The following is a 21,256-nucleotide window of genomic DNA, read 5'->3' as shown; positions in this document are numbered from 1 at the left end:
GCTAGGGAAAAAAGTATGAGCGTTAAGTAGAGAACGCATGCTCTCGCCTAGAGAAAAAGTACTGCACCCAGCGTCTTTTTTCAGAGCGCTACGACTTTTTTGTGCGCCCGCTCCAAGCGCTTCTAGTTGCAAATCTCGCTGGGGCGCTGGTGTCATCACTGTCGCTCTTTTTCAGGCAACCAATCATATATTAGATGGGGCAGGACTCGTCACCCTGGTAACCAAGAAAATGGAGGAGAAGCTTCTTCTGGCCGTATCTGTCTATCCTGAGCTTTATGATATGTCAGACAGAAACTATCGTAACAGAGAAAGAAAAGCCCATTTGTGGGAGCAGATCGGCTGGACGCTGAATGTTGCTGCTGAGGGTTGTGCTTGTATCACCCTATGCGTTGTAAGCTTGTTGTTAGCTGTGCAATCAACCCTCTGTTAACGTAGCATTTTTTTCTCTCACCACACAAGCACTTCATCCCAGCGCTCCCCAGCACCCTGCCAGTGCTTTTCTGCCAGAAATAAACACTATATGGACACAAGCCCTTAGTTACTTTCTTTTGTCATAGGCGATTTGTATTTCTGTCCACCGTTCATGATCAGCACTGTGGAGCAAACTTGTGGCCCTAGTAGCTAGATTTCTTCTCAAGAGGGTCCAACTGCGGCACCTCAGACCTCCCTCCTCAGACCTCTCTCCTCAGGCCTCTCTCATGCAGGTATTATCACCCCCGCTGGTCGATGCAAGCTAACAGTATATAATAATAATAATCAGGAAAATGAGAAAGAAAACAGTGTGGCGTTTTAGTTATGTAGTTAGAATCACACATCTTATTAGAAAAGCAATTGTTGGAAAGCTAGACGCTGGTGGCTAAAGAGCTACCATAGGCTTTATGCAGTAAACTGCAAGCTAATATTAGTTAACTCGCTAACATCTATGGGAAATTATAGTAGTAAGCTAATAGGCTAGCACTGGCAACCAGCAGTGCCCTTGCTTTACGAAAGTCAGAACAAACTTTAAAATTAGGCCTTGTAGATCTAATGAGTGGAGATTCAGCAACTGGATTTTTTATTTCTCGCCTCAGATTTGTTCAGAAACAGACTTTGGTGGACTCCTAAGGTGAAATAAGTGAAAGTTTAGGTAACCTTCTTCATATAATGGAACCCTACTACTCATGCTTAAACCCTAATGACTCACAGAACTGGGGCCTCTGGAGGGAGGTCATGTCAGTGGTCAGTAAAAAGTTAGACTTTACAGATATGGACATACCTTTGTAGTGCAAAGCACACAGTATCCTATAATACAGAATTATCTGATAAGATAAAAATGAAGCATTTTCTTAACTGCATCATTAAAAATAAAACAAGCTGTAATATACATGTTGCTGGCTCTTCAAATCATTACAAAATTCATTACTTTCTACCAATGGAACCGTTCCTTATGTATAGTGTTACACAAACATCTTTTCTGCTGAGTCTTGCCTCAAAGCCTGAAGTCAAAATCCATATGTCTTTCTTGTGTAAGTAGGGTCGCAATCTCGGGTTTAAAACCTCTGCAGTTCCTGTCATACCATATTTCACAGCGCAGTGGATGAACACAGAGCAGAGCTGACAAGTCTCACTGCATGAGGAGAGAAGGCTCGGTTCAAAAACAGCTTGACTCCCTGATAAACGGACTGGCCACTGGTCTATTAGCTGACAGAGTTGGTCTAAATGAGTCAGTTAACAAAAGAAGAAAAAAAAGCTTGTTTATTTAGATGTGAGACATGCAGTCCTGATACATCCTGAGATAACAGTATATTTTGAGAAACTGGTCAGTGACTACCGAATCGCTTTGGCCGATGTTCCGTCCCCAACCATATCTGGTAGTGAGTTGAGTCATCTCTTGACAAAATCAGCAACATAATGGGTAATGCCGGCATTGTGGTTATTGCAAACCTCAGCTCTTTGTTATATTTTTTGCCACTGGTTTGGATATCAGCTGGAGAAATATTGCTTTCATTGGTTAGAAATCATGAACTATAAAGGTATTTTCATAACAGGGTAAAACTTGTTCTTAAAAGGAAAATCCTAACTTTGTCAACCTTGGTTTTGTGGTAATATTAATATTAATAAAGTAATAATAATAGCAATGATAGTCATAGGAATAATAAAAGCCTGCGACCATAGCCTCCTCCTACCTGCAATATCTGTCCAAAGAGTTGTGTCTTTTGCATGTCTTTATAGTTTTGATGCACAAAATCATACATATGTTTATAAAAGAACACGATTTTGGTCTCTCCACGAAGGCATTCATGGTGTTGCACTCAGTTGTACACACAAAAAGTGACAGGGTGTGAAAAATGAAAAAAGACAGCTTAAGAGAGAAGTTTAAACCCTGCCAACTGTCACACCTTTCCACACATCTGGCCAATCGCTGTGTGAAGCGGACTTGATTGACGGAATATCAGTTTCCAAAAGTTATAAAAATTTTAGGAACAGTCCCCTTCATCACAGACGTTGGAAAGATGGAGGGAGGGGCTTTCAGATGTTTGATGATCCAAAAACACTTCCTTTGAGGCATACAAATCTTATCATGACCAACAGCCATCATGGACAATGATGTGAAAATAAGGGCCAGGTTGACGAATACCGGGATTTCACCTTTAAGCTAACATACTCTACAATGTGTTGCTGAGTCATTAGTATAACTGTCAAGTGATCCCTCCAAACGAATCTTTTCATGGTTTATTTAGAACTGTATTCATAAACCTTCACCTCAAGTAGGTGAAGGTTTGCTGGGTTTTCATATGAGTAAATTAACCAAACTGACTGAGGAAACACTGCACAACTGGAAACACTTAAATCAAGTGGATGTGGAAATGCCCTTGAATGCTAGTAAAGTCATTACAGTACATGATGTGCTTTCTGTTTGCTCTGCTGCTTTGATGTTTGACTAAAGCATGTCCTGGGCCTAATGCTCCCACACTCACATCTTACTGTGAAGGACATTTGACTTATATGCTACTATGTAAAACCTTAGCCAATATATTTTGCTGCTGGTCTCTTCTTTCAAATCTTGTCGTTAACCCAAATTGTTTACCACTAATCCAGCATGCTTTCTTGGAAGATGATTGCTCGTTTGTACACTAGTCACACATCTTTGCTCATGTCCTCCCCTCCCATGCTTTTCACTGCTTTGAATTGACTCACTGACATTGACTGTGTGGGTGTTTGTTTCGTCAGCAAGCAGTAAAAGTAGAGGGAACAGTGGAGGAATGCAAGAATAAAATTATTAGTACAGGGTTAGGGGAGAATAGAATGTGTGAGTAAATTAAATGGGTGGCAGGAGATAGTAGAAAAAAAGAACAAGAAATGTTGCATGGGTATGAGACAAGGTCAGAGGGACATTGGAGTGTACTTGAGAGCTTTCAGATCTCAAATGCATCATATCTCAGCTGGTTTACAGCTCAGGCAGGTTTGGCCAGTCATTGTATGTGTTTGCAATAGGATATTTTAGGATACTTTAGAAGAAATGTGAGGTATCAACCTTTTTAGAACTTCATGTTTTTTTTGTAGCTTTAAAGTTGTTAGGTTAATGATATTCTACCTGTTTGTGTTTTGCAGCAGCCACCAAAATAAGTAATGAGTGAAAAGAATTTCCCTTTTTTTATTTAACCACAAAAATGGGGGAAAAAACATCTTAAACATGTTTTTTTTGAATGAGCATTGGGTTATAGTTTGTCGTGCTGACTTATTTTTATTCAAATGTGACCATACATTCTATACAATATGTTAAATAGGGTTTTTGTGCTTGCCTAGTTTCATTCAAAGGGTTACTTTTCTCTAGAACATCTATAAAAAGAAAAGAAAACGGGTAATGTAAAAGAAGGAGGGTGTTATATAATAAGGGTTGTCTGTGTCATCTTATATTCAACAGAGCACTTTCCAAGTGGAGGATTCAGTAATTGATAATGTGACCTGCCACCATCTTGAGTGTCTGGAGATGGCTGTTTGATGTTACAAATTTATGTCTGTGTTTTTGTTCATTATTTCATCACCTTTTGTTAGAAACAAGGTCTTAGTCTTAGTCTGTTATGGTATACCGGGGCTGGACCCAAATGCATGACTAGGACAGTGGAAGTGAAGTAGTAGGTTCTGTTTATTTATAGGAAAACACAATGAGGAACGAGGAGTGTGGCAAAATCTGATTGGTTTAACTTGAAAGAGTGAACACCCTCAGTCAGCTGGTTGAGTTGGAAGGGGAAAATGAAGAGAGAGAGACGAAATAAATGAGTATCATGAAGACTTTCTGATTGAATGTTCGCTAAGTTTCACATGCTGGTACTCTCATTTATAAAACACCTTTTTCACACTTTGTTCCATTCTGCTGATGGGGGTGATTCTCATGAAATTATTCTCAGTCCTATCTGTGTCTCCTCTGCCTAATATTACTTAATTTGCTACAGGCTACAGCCTAATGATGATCTGGAAGATGAATGCATAATTTCCCCCCACACACACTCCCTTTTAGGATTGTATAATCTTATGATCTATGTTAGGACACCAGGCACCTCATACACATTGTGTTCCACAGTCGTCTGGATAAATGGCAGCATTATTCAGTTCTCTAATCTACAACTGTTTAGATAGATGGTTTCACAGAAGCCTTTCTTATTGCTCTTATATGTCAAGTATCAATTCCTAAAGGCTTGAGAATCGACAAACAGCTCTAAACATGAAATGCAGCTGGAATCACTGTTTATTTGGCAGCAAACACTTTCATAAAGAAAAACAGTGTGTTTTGGGGAAAATGTGGTAAAAGAAAGTAAGAAATGCAGCCTAATTAAAATGGTTTAAGTGCTACTTTACATTTGTTAGCCTGAGGCCACTTGATCAAGGTTAGGGAAAGATTCTGGCTAAGGTTAGAGGTGCTATTGATACCACTGATAACATCCAGCCACTAGATTCACTCCCCCCTACCGCCTTCCATTCCATTCCAGTGGTTGCCAGTTCATTGCACAACCTGCATATTTCATGGGCGAGTGGAGTGAGACTCAGACTCATATCAAGTGATGAATCTTTCATGATAGAGTAATGAATCTATTTTGCAACATATAACTATACATTAGCTATAGATTTAGGTTACTTTGCGCGGTGGTCTTTCATGTAACGTTATCTATGGTAATCTTAGGATATGGCTTACTAGCTTTAGGTAACCTTTTTTTCTCCATCATTTAATGATTATAGGGGCCCTATATTGCAACACTTACCGTAAAATGATGTTTCTGTCATCCTTACACTATAAGACATTAGGTAAATATTTACATTTTAATCCAATCAAAGAGTACAGTACAGTACATTGTAGTGATGCTATTAAAACCCATAGCTGTTGAGCCCAACACAGCTAGCTACGGCTAGCTAGTCCCTCAGCAAAGTGTCTCATAATAGGGCTAACGTTAGACTGCTATATGAGATGACACCCTCAATAATAGTCACATTTTGGGTCGAAACAGTACAATGAGCAGATTTACAGTAGTTCAGAACTTTAATTTTCCTTCGACATGCCACACTGGCAAAATATTGGGATCCCACATCCACTCCGTTCTTAAAGAAGAGCAACCGTCTTTTCATAAGGGTACCATTATGGGCATGCTTGAAGTTTAGCTAACTGATTAGTTTCATCTGGCTTGATCGATAGATATAATTGGGTATCAGCCGCATAACAATAAAAGTTTATGGAGTGTTTCCTAATAATAGCACACAGAACCTTGTGGAATTCCGTGAGAAACTTTGGCATGCATGGAGGATTCATCAACATGTACAAACTGAGATCGATCTGATAGATAGGATTTAAACCAGCTTAGTGCGGTTCCTTTAATGCCAATTAAATGTTCTAGTCTCTGTAATGGGATAGTCAATGGTGTCGAATGCAGCACTAACATCTAACAAGACAAGTCCATTGATTGATTAGACAATTAGAAGGTCATTTGTAATTTTCACCAGTGCTGTCTCTATGCTATGATGCACTCTAAATCCTGACTGAAAATCCTCAAATAAACTATTGTTATGTAGAAAGTCACACAACTGATTGGCGACTGCTTTCCTCAAGGATCTTAGAGAGAAAGGGAAGGTTAGATAGGTCTATAGTTGACTAAAACCCCTGGATCAAGAGTGGGCTTTTTAAGAAGCGGTTTAATTACAGCTACTGTACTTTAAAATGCTGTGGTTCATAGCCTGTTAATAAAGACAGATTGATCATATCGAGTAAAGAAGTTCTAAATAAGGGTAAAACTTCTTTAAGCAGCCTAGTTGGGATGGGGTCTAAGAGACAGGTTGATGGTTTAGATGAAGAGGGTCGATAGGAGAATAGCAGTCTAAATATATATCAGGTTTTACAGCTGTTTCTAAGGTTCCTGTCATTAAGGATAAATTGTTGCCTGTTGAGGGCAAGACGTGAAGCATTTTGTCTCTAATAATTACAATTTCATCATTAAATAAGCTCCTAAAGTCGATAGTACTGAGGGCTATTGGAATACATAGCTCAATAGAGCTGCGACTTTCTGTCAGCCTGGCTACAGTGCTGAAAAGAAACCTGGGGTTGTTCTTATTTTCCTCTATTAATGATGAGTAGTAGGCTGCTCTGGCATTACAGAGGGCTTTCCTATATGTTTTAAGACTATCTTGCCAGACTAAACGAGATTCTTCCAGATGGATGGAATGCCAAGTTTTTGCAATGTTTGCTTTAATTTGCGGGTCTGGGGGTTATACCATGGAGCTAGCCTTCTATGTTTTATTATCTTCTTTTTTAGAGGGGCAGTAGAGTTGAGTGTTGTTCGCAGTGAGCCTGCAGCACTATGAACTAGAAGATCAATTTGGGAGGGACGATTGGTAGTAAATGGTAGGGATGCGAATAGCGGTCTCCGATCTCAAAGTCACGCACTTTTCAGACAACAGAATTGTGACTTTTCAAAATAGACAATCCAGCAAGCACTTTATGCAGCGATTGGCCAGGTCTGTGAAGGTGAGAAAGTAGGCAAGATTTTAACTCTCTCAATCTCAATTTTTTCATTCATCACACAACTACTTCTGCAACTTTCTGTGTGTACAAATGAGTGCAATGCCATGAATGCCTTCAGGGAGAAACATTTTTGCCGTTATATGTTCCTACAGCATGAACCTGTTCATTTTGGCCTTAAGTTCTGCAGCACTATAACAATGTCACACTATAACAATTCTGCCGTTGCTACTGAGAGACATCAACTGAAAGAGGTTGCTTGTAGTAAAACCTAGACATACTGTATGTAATTTTAATTAAACACAAAGCCAATATATATAATACCCTAGGGAGTAAAGTCACACTTTTTTCACAAAACCTTTGTGCAAATTGGCATGCTTTTTTTCAGGAATTTTTGGAATATTAACTTGGAATAGAAACACAGTGGGACTAGAGGACAATATTTGTCAGTACAATAATTTTGACAAGAAACTGCATTACATTTTTTTTTCAATACAACAGAATTTCTCTCATTTGTCTGGAACATCAGCCACCCTTAATTCGAACCTTGGACTGGTATTTCCCCCCAAGCAATGATATAATGCTTGTTGTCATAGTGGCTGGTCGAACTTTACTTAAAGTGACATCAAACAAAAAATATATATATATTTGTTTAGGGTAAGATGATCGCCATTATCACAAGGAATAACTACATAGTATGTAAATCTGTATTCGTATATGTATTTACATTTATACTGGAAGTCGGCATGGTGCAGACAGGAAGTCATTAGAACTTGTCTAGTCTGCTTTATTTTCTGCATTAAATTGTTTTCTACTGCCAATTTTACATTGCATACACACACACACACAAATAGCTGCCAACAAAATAACATAACATTTTAACAATGTACCTAAAATATTCAAATAATAAAATATGATTTTACTCCACCTTCACAAAAAGAAAAGACTAAACGGAGTCTAAATAAAACAGAAAAAATGCAAGTCTGAATTTCATTGGGCCAGATTGCATGATTTTCTTTAAAAGGTTGTGTACATAATGGGTGGAGGCCCATATGAATGTAAATTTGGTCTGAGGTGCCTGTGTAAGTTTTAGTGAAAATAACACATGTAGAACATTGGTCAAACTTTATTCTGCACTGCACAACTAATCTGGTGAAAACTGATTTTAGGATGAGCGTTGCTGAATGTCTGAGACAGATATAATTATATCAAAAAAGTTTCTGTTCAGAGCACATTATCTGTGCATATCCAAATTATATATTTGTATGTTTACACACTTATTACATAAATGAAAGTGTCAGAGAGTGAAACATTGATCAGTCTCCAATCAGTCCTGATGGGTGAGAGTGGGAGGAACAGTATGAGAATAGAAAAGAGAGATGGTCAGACAAAAAACCTGTGACTGCAAAAAGACAAAGAAGGAATCCATGGTGGATGTATGGAGTTTTTTCCCAAGTTTAACTCCATAGATACACCATATGAGGAAATCAGTGCTCATGTATCTTTCTTACAATCCTATATAACCAATTTACTGTGGTTTAAGACGTGAGCCCCATCATCACATGTCCAAAAAACACAGTTCCCATGCTTACTCACTGCTCACAGTCTCTGTAATTCCTCTCATCAGAGGGTTAGCTGAAGTGCATTAGACTCCCAGTTTTGCCTTGGGGAATGGATTCTGTATTTATAGTTTACAGCCTATAGGGATTTTATCCAAGGTCAGTAGTAGATTACCTATTTGGTTCATTGAGCCATGCGCTCTGTTAGATCCCCTTTTTAATGTGCATTCATGATTGATTAAGCCGTTGCGTTTCTATGCTGGTGCAGACCTTGACTGATGCATACAGAGAGCAATATGTATGTATGGATAGCTCGTTTGCTGAATGTGCGATCGATGCATGGACTCTCCTCGCAATAATTACCTCATCCAGGAGATGGGGAAAGCCTGAGGGTTGAGTGTGTGTGTGTGTGTGTAATATCCTTGCTTCCTGGCTGGTGTTTTCAGTCATGGATTGTTGCAGAGTGTCAGAGAGTGTGAAACTCTTCTTCATCAGTCTCCAATCAATGCTGATGGCGGAGAAGGAAGGTGTGAAGATAAAAGAGAGAGACAGACATAGAGAAAACAGCAACTCAACTGCAAAAGAAGAAGAAAGGAATGGAGTGGAGATTATAGACAGAGACTTAAAATCAAAATGTATTATTTGCTCACAGGTAGGACAACGTCATTACATGTGCTGTTTCTGGTTCTTTTATGCATTAAAGGGAAGTTTGGTTTCATACAAATTGGGTATTTTTGTAGTTATCACTCCTATTGCTGATAACATACTCACCGCGGTAATAGCAGAAATCTGGGAACATGGCTACTTGACTATGAAGAAGTTTGATGCCACAAGAGACATGAGCTGTCAGCTTCTAAACCAGGGATAGCCAAACTTAATTGGAAGAGAAGGCCAATGGTAAAACTATTACCCAAACTGTCCATTTTAATCATCTTCAAAGTTTATAGACTGACATGGTTCACCTTTGACCCAATGTACTTACCATGGATGTGTGCACACATTTTTCCTGTTGAATCAGAGATTATTACTGACATTTCAAATGTGCTTATTTTCGTTTTTACTTCCAAGTTGGTGAGAATCTGATCTGGCTAAAGGTCTGACTACTCGTCTGACTTTGTTATAACAATGTTGCCGTTAGAGCCCGACCGATATGGGATTTTTGAGACCAATACCCATTTAAGAGGGGAAACATTCACCAATTACAGATATGGTGGCCGATACAGTGAATTTTTGAGCTGGAATGAAAATAGACCTTTTCTGTGTTGATTGTGCACTGATTTTGCCTAATATATGCATAATATGCCTATGCAAAGGTATTCAGAAGGCTGCTGTCTTAAAAAAATAACTTTGTTTAAGAATATTTAAGTTAAAAATTCTATAACATGTTAAAGTATTTAACATATACATTGTCAACCAATTCTAGAAATGAACACTGAAAAAATTTAGAATAAATGAAATTTAAAAAAGCTAAATAAACATCAGCACTGTATGTTCAGTATCAGTTAACTGCTGACCGATTGAAACAACAGACTCAAACCACCAGCGCACCGTCATCTGCTGAGCTGCAGAATGATGAAGAGATACTTTGACACTTACCTTTCAGTCCGCTACTGACTGACAAACTATAGGTGGCTAGCTACCTTGCTAACATAACAAACAGTTGTGATAAGCATGAGTGACGTGGTGGTTGTCAGGGACAGGGTTATATTAGAGTGATATTCAAAGGGGAAAATGATCGGTTCATTGTTTATGAACTTTCCAGCAATGTATTTCACAAACTAGTTATCAACTTACCATGAGCACACCGCTTTGACTCCACTAAGTCTGCTTAGCTGTGCACACAACACTCTACTACATGTGCTGTGTGGTGCTGAGAGTATTGCAGCCATAGCGACAGCTCACATTTCCCAGCATGCACTGTCTAGTGCTGAAAGCAGTTTGTTAAGTTAGCTGCCTTTTGTTCCAAAATGCAAATGTTACTTTTTGTCAGTGTTTGTAATGTCTCTGTTCAGAACATGGAGGTTTATGTTGGTAGTTGTCATTTTTGCGCTGGTTCATAGTTTTAAGCATTAGTGAGGTGGCTGTTACATTTCACGACACCAGCTGCATTTTACTTGTACATGGGTGTTGGAGTTGTTTCTTTTAATCTTATTTTACACTGCTTGTCACTGTAGAGACACTAATATATTAAGGCAAGTGTTTCTTACTGCCTAGCAGACTGATAAGAAAGCATTTTTGTGTTGGCACATATCAGATAATGTAAATCCTGTTACCAGTAAACCTGTGATATGCTAGTGTTGTCTGATAATGTTGGTTGGGTACAATGTTAAAAAAACTGAACTATGGCCCAAAGTTCAAAAGTAAGAATTTTCCCTAACATGCCCTCAGTTGGCATGTCATTAGTTATACATGTACAGACTAATGCAACCCATTGCAAATGTTCTGCCATAAAATCTACTTTTACTACTTTCTACTTTTTTTTTTTTTTTTTTTGATATCGTCAGAGGTGTAGGTTAAATTATATGTTTTAGCTCTGAGGTCATAATTAGTGGGGGCGTTGTACTGGACTGAATTAGGAGGTTAATATAAATATTCTGCCCCCCTCATGGTTGTAAATGGGAAGGACAAAAAACACTAGTATTTGAAACACTTCTCAATATAATATCTATAACATTATGGCAGGGCTGTTGTAGTGGATTGTATTAGATTGCACAGGTGTACCAAATATAGTGGCCACTTAGTGTATCTTTGATATATCAAATTTGATACCTTGCTGTCCTTACCATAATGAAATGAAAACATGGTAGGCACAGCTGATAGCCTCTTCCTGAAAATTGAAAAGCTTGATTCATTTAATGTGGGCTTTTTACTCCTTCTTCTATCAGATGCCAGAGACTGGTGTTGACAAAATATGTGTTGAAAAAAAGTTTTCTTCCTGTTTGATGCCATAAAGCAATTAAGCAGATTTCCCTCCAAATCTGACCTTTCTCACAATTCACATCTGACGCCGGAGGGATCTTTGATCTTTGAGTCCCCTCCCTGTACGACCACCTGTTACCACTTGACCAAAGTTCCATAAATAGATAACATGATGACACTTGAGCAAATTTCATCACCATAGGATGCAGTTGAAAGCTTCAGAAAAACCTCGTAATTGGACCTGGTGTTACGATTACTCTCTCAAACGACTTTTGGTAATATTTTAATAAAGCCGTACACATCACACTTTACGCGGAACGACTGGGAGAAAGAGGGTGGATGGGTGAAACCATTCCAACATTTTCATGGATCATTGAGATGGAGATCAAGGTGATGGAAACAGAAAAAAAGAGAATGATATAAAAATGATAAATAAGAGAAATAGAGGGACATAACCAGAGCACAAGTCTAAGAAGGAGTAGAATATATTAGAATGTAAAGCAGAGAAGATAAAAATAAAGATGCAGACTGGTAAGAGACACATAGTCAGACGAAATTGATGAAAAGTTTCAAGTTCCTAATCACGTCTCACAGCTGAGACCTCACCAGTGTCTGCTTGTGCTACCCACACACACACACACACACAGAAACACACACACACACACGCACAGAAACACACAGACACACACACACATATGCTCACAGTCACAGGTCGGGGAGTGTAGGTCAGCATCGGGGCCTCCTTGTCACTGAGCAGTTTAGAATTGACACCTGATTGCTGTATGATGTCTCTCTCTCTGTATGTGTGTGTATTCATGAGTGGGTGAACGTGTGTATCTGTCTGTCTGTCAGTGTGTGTGTGTGTGTGTGTGTGTGTGTGTGTGTGTGTGTGTGTGTGTGTGTGACAGGGGCTGTCATGCAGCTGTCTTGTCTGCTCTGATCCCCACTAACCCTCAGCCAAACAACATGCCACTGTAATAGCAGCACATGTGCTGTCCAGAGAGCGGCCATATCAATCGATCGCATTCTTTGATTCTTTTATTCTCACAGGTTTTCAAGTTGCTCATAACGCAATCCAACCTGCTTGTTTGTTTAACCTCTCTTTGTGTTCTGTGTTACTTTGTAGGGCATCTATTTTACAAGGGCAGTGGTTTACTAATTGTTTTCAATATACAGTACATTGTGTTGAATAAAGTCTGTTTAGTGTGTGTTTGGATAAAAGTTAGTTCACACTTTTCATAGTTTTAGAACTTTTGAAATGCCTAGTGCATTTGGATGATGGGTAGTATAATTAAACACAAAAATATGTTTTTAAGCTGTGAACACATTGATTTATACTGTATAATACAAATCTCAGCAATGCATCTAAAAAACTATAAATGCTGTTTTTTGGAGTTTGGAAATAGAACTACTGCAAAGTTGACACCACCGTGTTTGACAATGTCACAATGAAGATTTCTTACCTAGTCTGACCTAAGTGTGCAAAAAATGTTTCCCCTACTGACCGCTGGAAGGTGGATTTGGCTCTATGCGTTACTCTCCATACTGTTAGCAAGCAAAGTCATGTCACCTGACATCCCCCAAACTCCTCCAAACTCCCCCACCCCAATTTCGTTTCAAATGCAGTATGTGTAGGAGGTGGAACAGGCTGCAACATAGTGTTTAAGTACTCTTCAAATGTGGAGAGACTGAGTTAGGAGTCAAGATAAGGTGAGTAGAAGTGTACATACAATACTCTATCAGGCTATTTAAAAAGTTACTTTTGAGTTGTTTTCAATAAAGACAATGGAATAAGATGATCCTATTCTCAGAAACAAGGCGTGCTATAAGGTCAATGAGCAACATAAAAGCCATCTAGCATTTAAACATTGCCAGAGTATTACAGCAAGTGTCTTTGTCAGTTTAGCTGTCTGAGTTCCAGAGATTTATAGATTATATGTCAAGGAGCATTGGAGTTGTTGTGAAGGCTCATGGTGCACCACCATCTTACTATGCCACTTTATGTTCCTTTAATCCTAACCCTAACAAGAAAAGTTTCTTGTTAAAACTAAATACATTTATACAGAGAAAATGTGCCATAACATGAAAGAAGTTATAACAAGACACTTTCTTTTGTCATGGTTGAAGCAATATGCTGCCATAACTGACCAATTAGGTTTACCAACTAGGCCAACAACCTCCATTTGCATTAGTCTGAAGCTACTACTAACTTTTATACTGCAGATTGTAGAATTGAAGATGTAGCAAATACCAAGACATCCCCTATAACCTAAGACACCATACTTTTATGGATGCACTATTCGATTTAATTGAAATATTCAATGTAATGAAATATTGCATTATTGTATACACAATTACCCCAAAATTCAACAATATCATCAGGAATCTGGACTAGAAAGTTTTGCATTTAACTGCCCAAAATGCATTTGAAAAGATGGAGACAGGGAGTTTAAGAGGTTAATGCAATAGGATGAACAATAACCCTATTCTTTAATGTGTGGTGTGTGTAATTATTAGCATAGAGCCTTCTATCACTCAACAGTATGTTGAAAGGCATGTTGAATCTCCTACAACCTATGTATTGCCTTGACAGTGATCTCTCTCTACACAGTATACTCTAAACAGGTAACACATCCCCAGACAGCGGATGCTCTGTGTTTCACATTTTGAAAGAAGCGATTCTTGTGTCTTGGTGCTTATTCAGCACAGAAAGCACAAGTCAGCTCTTGCTTATCAAATTGCTTGTCAAATTCCCGAAAGAGAGCAGGGAGACTGCTATAGGACAGAATGATATGTAGGGAGCCAGCTTCTTCTTTAAAGTCACCAGCAGAGGTGGGTAGAGTAGCCAAAAACTGTACTCAAGTAAAAGTACTGTTACTTTGCAAAAACAAGTACTCATGTAGAAGTGAAAGTAGTCATCAAAACAACTAATTGAGTTAGAGTACAAAATTATTTACTGAAAAAATGACTTGAGTAGTGAGTAACTTAAGAAATAAAAAACAAACAAAAAAACACAGGCACACTTTTGTCTTTTCCCCCAAATCTTTTATTTGATGTGGATATGCCTGGAATTATTTCACCAGATGATCTTCCTCAGGTAAAGGTAAAGAAGTGAACATACGCCTGTATTTATTTGTGACGAAGTCATCAACTCCTGGTTAGATTACCTGTCACATATACACCAGGACAATATTCCCAGTCTGTATCGCTCAAGTGTGATCACAAAATATTTCATTGATATTATACTGTAATATCAATAAGTAATTATTATTATTTAAATTACATTATTTGCTGGTTGTCCCCTATATTATATTATGATTTGGCAAATATACCAGCAAATCTTGTGCATGTCCATAATAGGCCGTGTCTGTTATGTCAAAAAGTAAATATAAAGAGTGTAAACACGTGACAGTGTCCTTAAACTTTGATCATTCCAGTATAGACGTCCCAAGTCCCAGTTCCCATCACAGACAGCCCCCACATCCAAGTCTCTCCACTCACCTGACGGCAATAAGATTAGAGAAGTGGCCAAATCAGTCTCCTATCTTTCTGAAAATGTCTCATATAAAATGACTCATTTAGGCTCGTTAGGAGATAATGCTGTGATGTTTCCTCATTAATTGCCTATTAAATACACGTGTGTTCACTTCTTCACTTTCACCTGAGGAAGACCGCCTGTGGTTGAAACATCACATCAGTCATGTCCACGGTCATGTCATGCGCACAATTTGGTCTCCACTTTTCTGTCTCCCTTCATCCGGCTACACCAGTGAGCGCGACTAGTTAAATGTACATCGTTCGCACACCGTTAGCTCGAATTTTTAGGCTACATTACGGCGGAAAGCAGGAGTAGCAATAGCAATAGCAATTTTGAAGCATGATATACTGTGTGTATATATTATTAAACTTATTAGCATTGACACAACAGACACACTTACTGCTCTCTGTCAGCTTAGTGTCAGTACTGACTTCAGACCAGCGTTCACAACCGTAGCCCTCTGCATTATGCGCTGTTAATTCGTCTGTAAATATTAGCTGTTAGCGCTATTTGAAAGCCATAACGTTAATCCTGCTGTAGCTTCAGCCATTATGCTGCTTTGAACAGTCATGTGGAGGCATGGCTGCGATTGGATAACAGAGCGCCAGCAGACCTGGGACCAGCTGACCATGCCTCTTAACATGAATGTGCATGAATGCAAACAATAATAAATAAATGAAACTAGGGCAATGGATGTATCCAAATGTAACAGAGTAAAAGTAATGATTTTTCTCTAAAAGTCTACTCAAGAGTAAAACGCATGCTGCATTAAAACTACTCCGACTGTACAATTTACTCAAAAAAGTGACTTAAGTACATGTAACGGAGTAAAGTAACTCTTTTACATGTCCAGAGAAATGGCTGGCCTTAAAATAAACCACCAGGATGTTGAATGATGGAGGAATTATTACACATCAAAATGAGCTACTGACTAAAAGTATCTTAAACCTTTAAAGTGATTCATCTCCCATTCTCTATTCCATCAACAGATATTTTCAAACCAACACAGCCTTAGGATTTTTTATTAAATTTTTCTCCATTTAGTCAGAGCCATTTTTCACCATCATGATTATTCACATAGGGTGCCTTTTAACCTTTGTCATGTTGAAATTGACTGCTATATCAGTTTTATGAAGTCAAATGGAATTGAAGTAGATTTGCATACAATTGCTGGCTATTTGGTGCTGTGGCTAATGAAGGTAGTTGGAAATGATTGGAGTGGTCATTTCCTCATCAGTATATGGCTATTTTAAGCCCTGTGGCATCACAACATGTGATGTCATTGCTTTCTAAGTGTGTGTGTGTGTGTGTGTGTGTGTGTGTGTGTGTGTGTGTGTGAAGGTTGAAGCACTGCCAGTATGTGTTTCTGCATGTCATGCACTCTGCTAGCATACATACTTTATTTCAAGCCTGCATGTTTCCAAATCTGTTATGTAGCATCTGTGTGTATCTCTTTGTGTGTCCTTTGCGGGTGTGTTCTTTGTTGGTGTGTGTATGTGTGTTTGTCTTTGTTACTTTTGTTTAAGATAGCATGTGTTTATGTAAATGTGTGTACAAAAGACATAAAAATGTGTTGGTTTTAATAAAGAAGCAGCTGACCACTTCCCCTGTCAAACTGTTCCACCAGGTACTAAAAGGATATTAGCCTGTCTCAAGTTCAGTTCTTTTGCGTCAGCAAAATAACCACAGTTCATGTGGAAATAGTTTGACATTTTGGGAAATGTGCTCATTTGCTTTCTTGTAGAGAGTTAGATGAGACTGATGCCACTCACATGTCTGTATACTAAATATATGGCTACACCCAGCAGTCGATTAGCTTAGCTTAGCATTAAGACTGGCACTTTGGGGAAACAGTCAGCAGAGCTTTGTCCAAAGGTAACAAATCTTGTGCCAGTGACTTCCTGGAGTCCTGTCATAAGCTAGCTGTTTTACCATCTTAAACTAAGCTAACTGGCCGTAGCCTTATATTTACCATACTCACATACGGGTGGTATCGATCTTCTCATTTAACTCTTATCAAGAAAGTGAATAAGCGTATTTCCCAAAATGTTCCTTTATTCCTTCCTTTTGTTTTTTTGTTCCTTCATTTATTCCTTGTCCTTTATTGACAATAATGGTCAGTGTAAGTATTGAAATAAGTTTTTTTTTTTTTTATACAACCGCGAATTCACACTGGAAAAATCAGTAAAGATATCAGTATCTGCTGTTCTCATCTATAGATCTTTCTGTCATTCAAATTTTCTGATGATAGCTATGCTTCACAACAGCGCCCCTGCAGTCCGATCTATGCATGACATTGGATATGCGCGTCTGTGTGTGTTTCGGCCCACAATACAACAGGGGGAGTTTGTCATATGCTTCTATTGAGTGCTCTGCTCTTAAAAATGCTACTTCTTTTACAGCCCCTGCCTTTTTCTCTGCTACAGTGATCATTTCTAAATGTTAACATAATGTCTCTGATATGTATAATTGATGCTACTGTATGCACTGAGGTTTATGTATTTTGATCCTAAGAGGTTTATCCTCAGTTAAGTCTTCATTTTCAACAGAGAACTAATGTTTTTTCACATCTTTTTTTTTTAATTCCCTCTTTTCTTGCTCCTTAACTTTCTTAAATGAAACTCATATACAGCAAATCCCTACTGTAAACATGTGAAGTGGGCATTGTGGTAATGTTTACCCAGTCTCCTTGTCAGTGTGAAGATTTTTCCAAAAAAGGGGCTATAGAAACCTTAATTATTGACATACTTTCTTATCTTTTGAGAGCATCTTTTGAAGGCTGTGTGTGTTCTTGATCACCCTGTTTTCCTCCATCTTCTCCTTCTTGGTCCTATAGGTCCCCTTACAAAGAAACACACTGATGATTTAGGTGATAATGACCGCACGGACGACGAAGGTATTTTTTCTCCCTGATGCCAAACTGATTTGCATGACAAGGGATACCAAACTTACCCTTTCTCCTCCAATTTTTATCTTCTTTGATTTTCTTACATTTCTTGTCCTTTTTTGAAAGTGATGGACATTTTCTTTTTGCTCTTTACTCGTAAACTCTCTTTTTGGGCTGGATGTGTTTTGTCCTTTTCAGCTTGATGTCTAAAGTTTACATGTCTACCACCATTCTTTGATATTAATACTGTAACATAGATTCTCTGCTTGGATTTGCTGTTTCTTTTACCTTTTCTTTCCTTTTCTATGTTGCATCCCACCAGCAGATCAAGTAACTATTAACCCTTCAGCCAGCTCTTAACACATTTTGCATGTTTTTCTTTTAATTCGTCTCGTTTATAAAAATCAGATCATGTTCAAAAGATTAGTTGTTGGCTAACTGGCTTACACCTATACTAACACTTAGACCTGTTCACATTTTGGGCGTCAAACCAATAACCTTAGTACATTATGAGTCTGAAACAACATGAAAAAATCAATGTAAGCATTTCTCTTGGTGCAGAGATGTGGGGGTTGTTATCTCTCCTGGCATGGTTTCCTCTCCTACAGGGCAAAGTCGGAGCTAATTTACTACACACCAGTATGTGAAGTTAACTTTCTGGTCAACAACCCGCAGTGGCTGTTAGATTCAATCCCAAGCTGCCAAATTGGTGGTTTGGTAGCTACATAAAATGTGGATTCGTTAGCATTTGGGTGGAGCTGATTTCATGTGACATTGCTGTCATTATGGCTTTAAGTGATCATCTGGGCTCTCCATTTTAATGCTTTTTGGAAAACACATAATCAAATCAATACATAAATACTCAGTTTAAATCACAGGGTAATGCGATGGCCCACTCACGGCTTCTGTCAATACCATGATTTTCAATTTTTTTAATTTTGAGAGACATAATAATAATCTTTCTGTGAGTACTAACTGAAGCCAAGAGGAAAGAGAGCATGGAGCTAATTATCAAGTCTGATCATGGTAACATAGATGATCTTATAAATTTTGAAGTAGACTTACAAGCCTATAACTATGTAGGTGATGTATTCAGTTATCCCCTTTCCCTTGCAACAACATATTTTTCAAAGCTGTAAATAAGTAAAAACGTGGTTCATTCATTTTGTTCATTCATATCCTTTACTTAAGTAAAATTATAAATACCACAATGTAAACTCAAGTAAAATTCCTGCATTCAAAAGTGTACTTAAGAAGTAAAAGTACAAATGTATTATCAGTAAAATGCACTTAAATTATCAAAAGTAAAAGTACTCATTATGCAGAAAGCCCCTCTCCTGTACTTTACTTAATTTCCTTTCAATTAATATTGACCTTGAAGGTTCATTTTATGGCTTTGGAAATAGTAGTTATAATTTGATAAAATATCTTCTCTTACAGAATTTTTATTGTGGAGCTTTCAGCCACGTCTTGTGGCTTCCATTAGCAGATGATTTGCTCAGTTGTCAACTAACAGCTGGAGGCCACAAGCTGTGGCTGAAAGCTATTGAAAAGTGAACTCTGTGCTAAGATTTTTTTCAGTGAAATTCTATGAATGATTCTTTTTATTATTACTGATGCACTAATATGCATTTAAATGGTGTACCTGGTTAGGGTGGAATACATTTTAACTGCTTTATATATTGTTGGTTCATTTAATATATAACAATATATTGAATTGTAAAAGCCGCTTATATGCTCCGCACGCATGACGGTAAAGCCTTGAAACACAGGTAAAATGCAATAAAAATACATTAACATTTCCTGTACTGTTGGTGCTTTTAAAGCATTTATCCTATATGAGTATTGGGCATATACTGATGAAAAGGAATACTAAAGGGATCCAGTGGATACCCGACAAAGACTATAGGACTGAAACATTGCAATTGCTCCTCTTCATATTTAAATTAAGAGTTGTTTGAAAGCCAAGACAGTGTGCTGGAAATCCATTCATCTCAGTAACACGTAATGCTTAGTTGCCATAAACAAGCAGCCCTTTGAAAAGTCATATTAGGAATAAAATGTCCTTGATAAAAACCCTGAGATAGAGTCATATTCCCTCAAGGCTGCTGCAGTGCAACTTTAATGACAGGCAGAAAGTCTTAATAAGGGACCTCTACTGTATAATGTGACGAAGTAAACAGCAGTTACATCCAAATAAGACTCACAAGCATCCGGATCCCTTTGATCTGTGCCATCACTCAGTTTTTCTGAGAGCTTACATACACACACACACACACACACACACACCCCAATAAGATTAGAGAGAGTCACACAGCTCACACAGATCTATTCAATGAAATCCCAACAGGCTTCAAGTATTATCTCGATAAAGGATGCAGGGCAGACAACTAATCCAGTTTAATATAGAGGAAAATATGCTCCAGAACACACACATACACCCACACAGTCACACACTCTGTTGCCCCATCCGGGCAACTCTGATCAGCTCACATCCCCCCCAGCGATTCTTGATGCTCTTAACCTTTGACCGCTTGTCGCCTTGTAGATGCAAACTCAATGAGGACATCCCCTAACCTCCCCACCCCTTCCCACTCAGCAAATCTTGGATTTTACAATCTCTTTATACTCAGTAAAGCTGGTCTTTGTAATCATTTTGTGCTGGGAATAGAGATGTAAACAGGAAAGTCCCTGAGAGCTGAGGATTTGTTAGAAGCTCCGTTTTTTGTTGTTGTTTTTTTACAGCGAATATTGCTGGAGTGGGCATACAGAAGTGGAGATGTCGTGAACTGTGGTATCTACAAGGCTCTTGTGGGGCCCCTGTTACCCTATATAAAGTATTATATGGCAATACCTGTGAGATATTAATCTTGCTGTACACTATGGATATATTACTTTGAGTGTGGAGGGCACAAGGATATAGATTTTGCTGACAGCATGAGGACAATACTGGAACCGAGGAAAGGATGATAAAACATCAACTGGGTAATGTGTTACCTTGTTGCATGCAGCTCACCCAAAAGCTCCAGCTGGTGACATTTGGTGACAGCTATTGAGGCTGCTTGATATCACATACAAGGAGTAAAAGTGAAACCTCCTTCACCACTACTATTTACCATCTTATAAATGAAAATACAGCAATTGATGTTTGATTAAAATCATCAATAACAGGGAGGGAAAAAGCCAAGCTATAATGACAAAGTAAAGGAAAATGCAAAAACTAAATCTACCAATATGAAACTACAAAAAAAAAGAGTTTACTGCAGAGAAGCCTAATGCTTTAGCGAGCACTTTGAATTCTAGTGAAATGTGAAGTCGAATAAACTGCATTTGCAGTAAACAGCTCTTTGCATTGCAGCCATGGCAATTCA

General features: G+C 38.3%; 1 protein-coding gene across 4 annotated transcripts in view; it reads left to right on the top strand.

Annotated features, from left to right (window-relative positions):
- nlgn1 (neuroligin 1) overlaps window positions 1–21,256 on the top strand; it is a 382,894-nt gene that overhangs the window by 135,035 nt on the left and 226,603 nt on the right. For 3 of the 4 annotated variants that reach the window (XM_044199635.1, XM_044199633.1, XM_044199634.1), the window contains one exon: window positions 17,835–17,894. The exons of the other annotated variant lie outside the window; for it this stretch is intronic. In XM_044199635.1, coding sequence (XP_044055570.1) covers window positions 17,835–17,894 — 60 coding nt within the window. The remainder of the gene's footprint in view (window positions 1–17,834; window positions 17,895–21,256) is intronic. 4 annotated transcript variants of the gene reach the window in all.

The sequence above is a fragment of the Siniperca chuatsi genome, linkage group LG6, assembly GCF_020085105.1.
Source record: "Siniperca chuatsi isolate FFG_IHB_CAS linkage group LG6, ASM2008510v1, whole genome shotgun sequence".
Lineage (NCBI taxonomy): Eukaryota > Metazoa > Chordata > Actinopteri > Centrarchiformes > Sinipercidae > Siniperca > Siniperca chuatsi.
The sequence above is the reverse complement of the archived record's forward strand: the minus strand, read 5'-3'. Positions and strand labels throughout refer to the sequence as shown.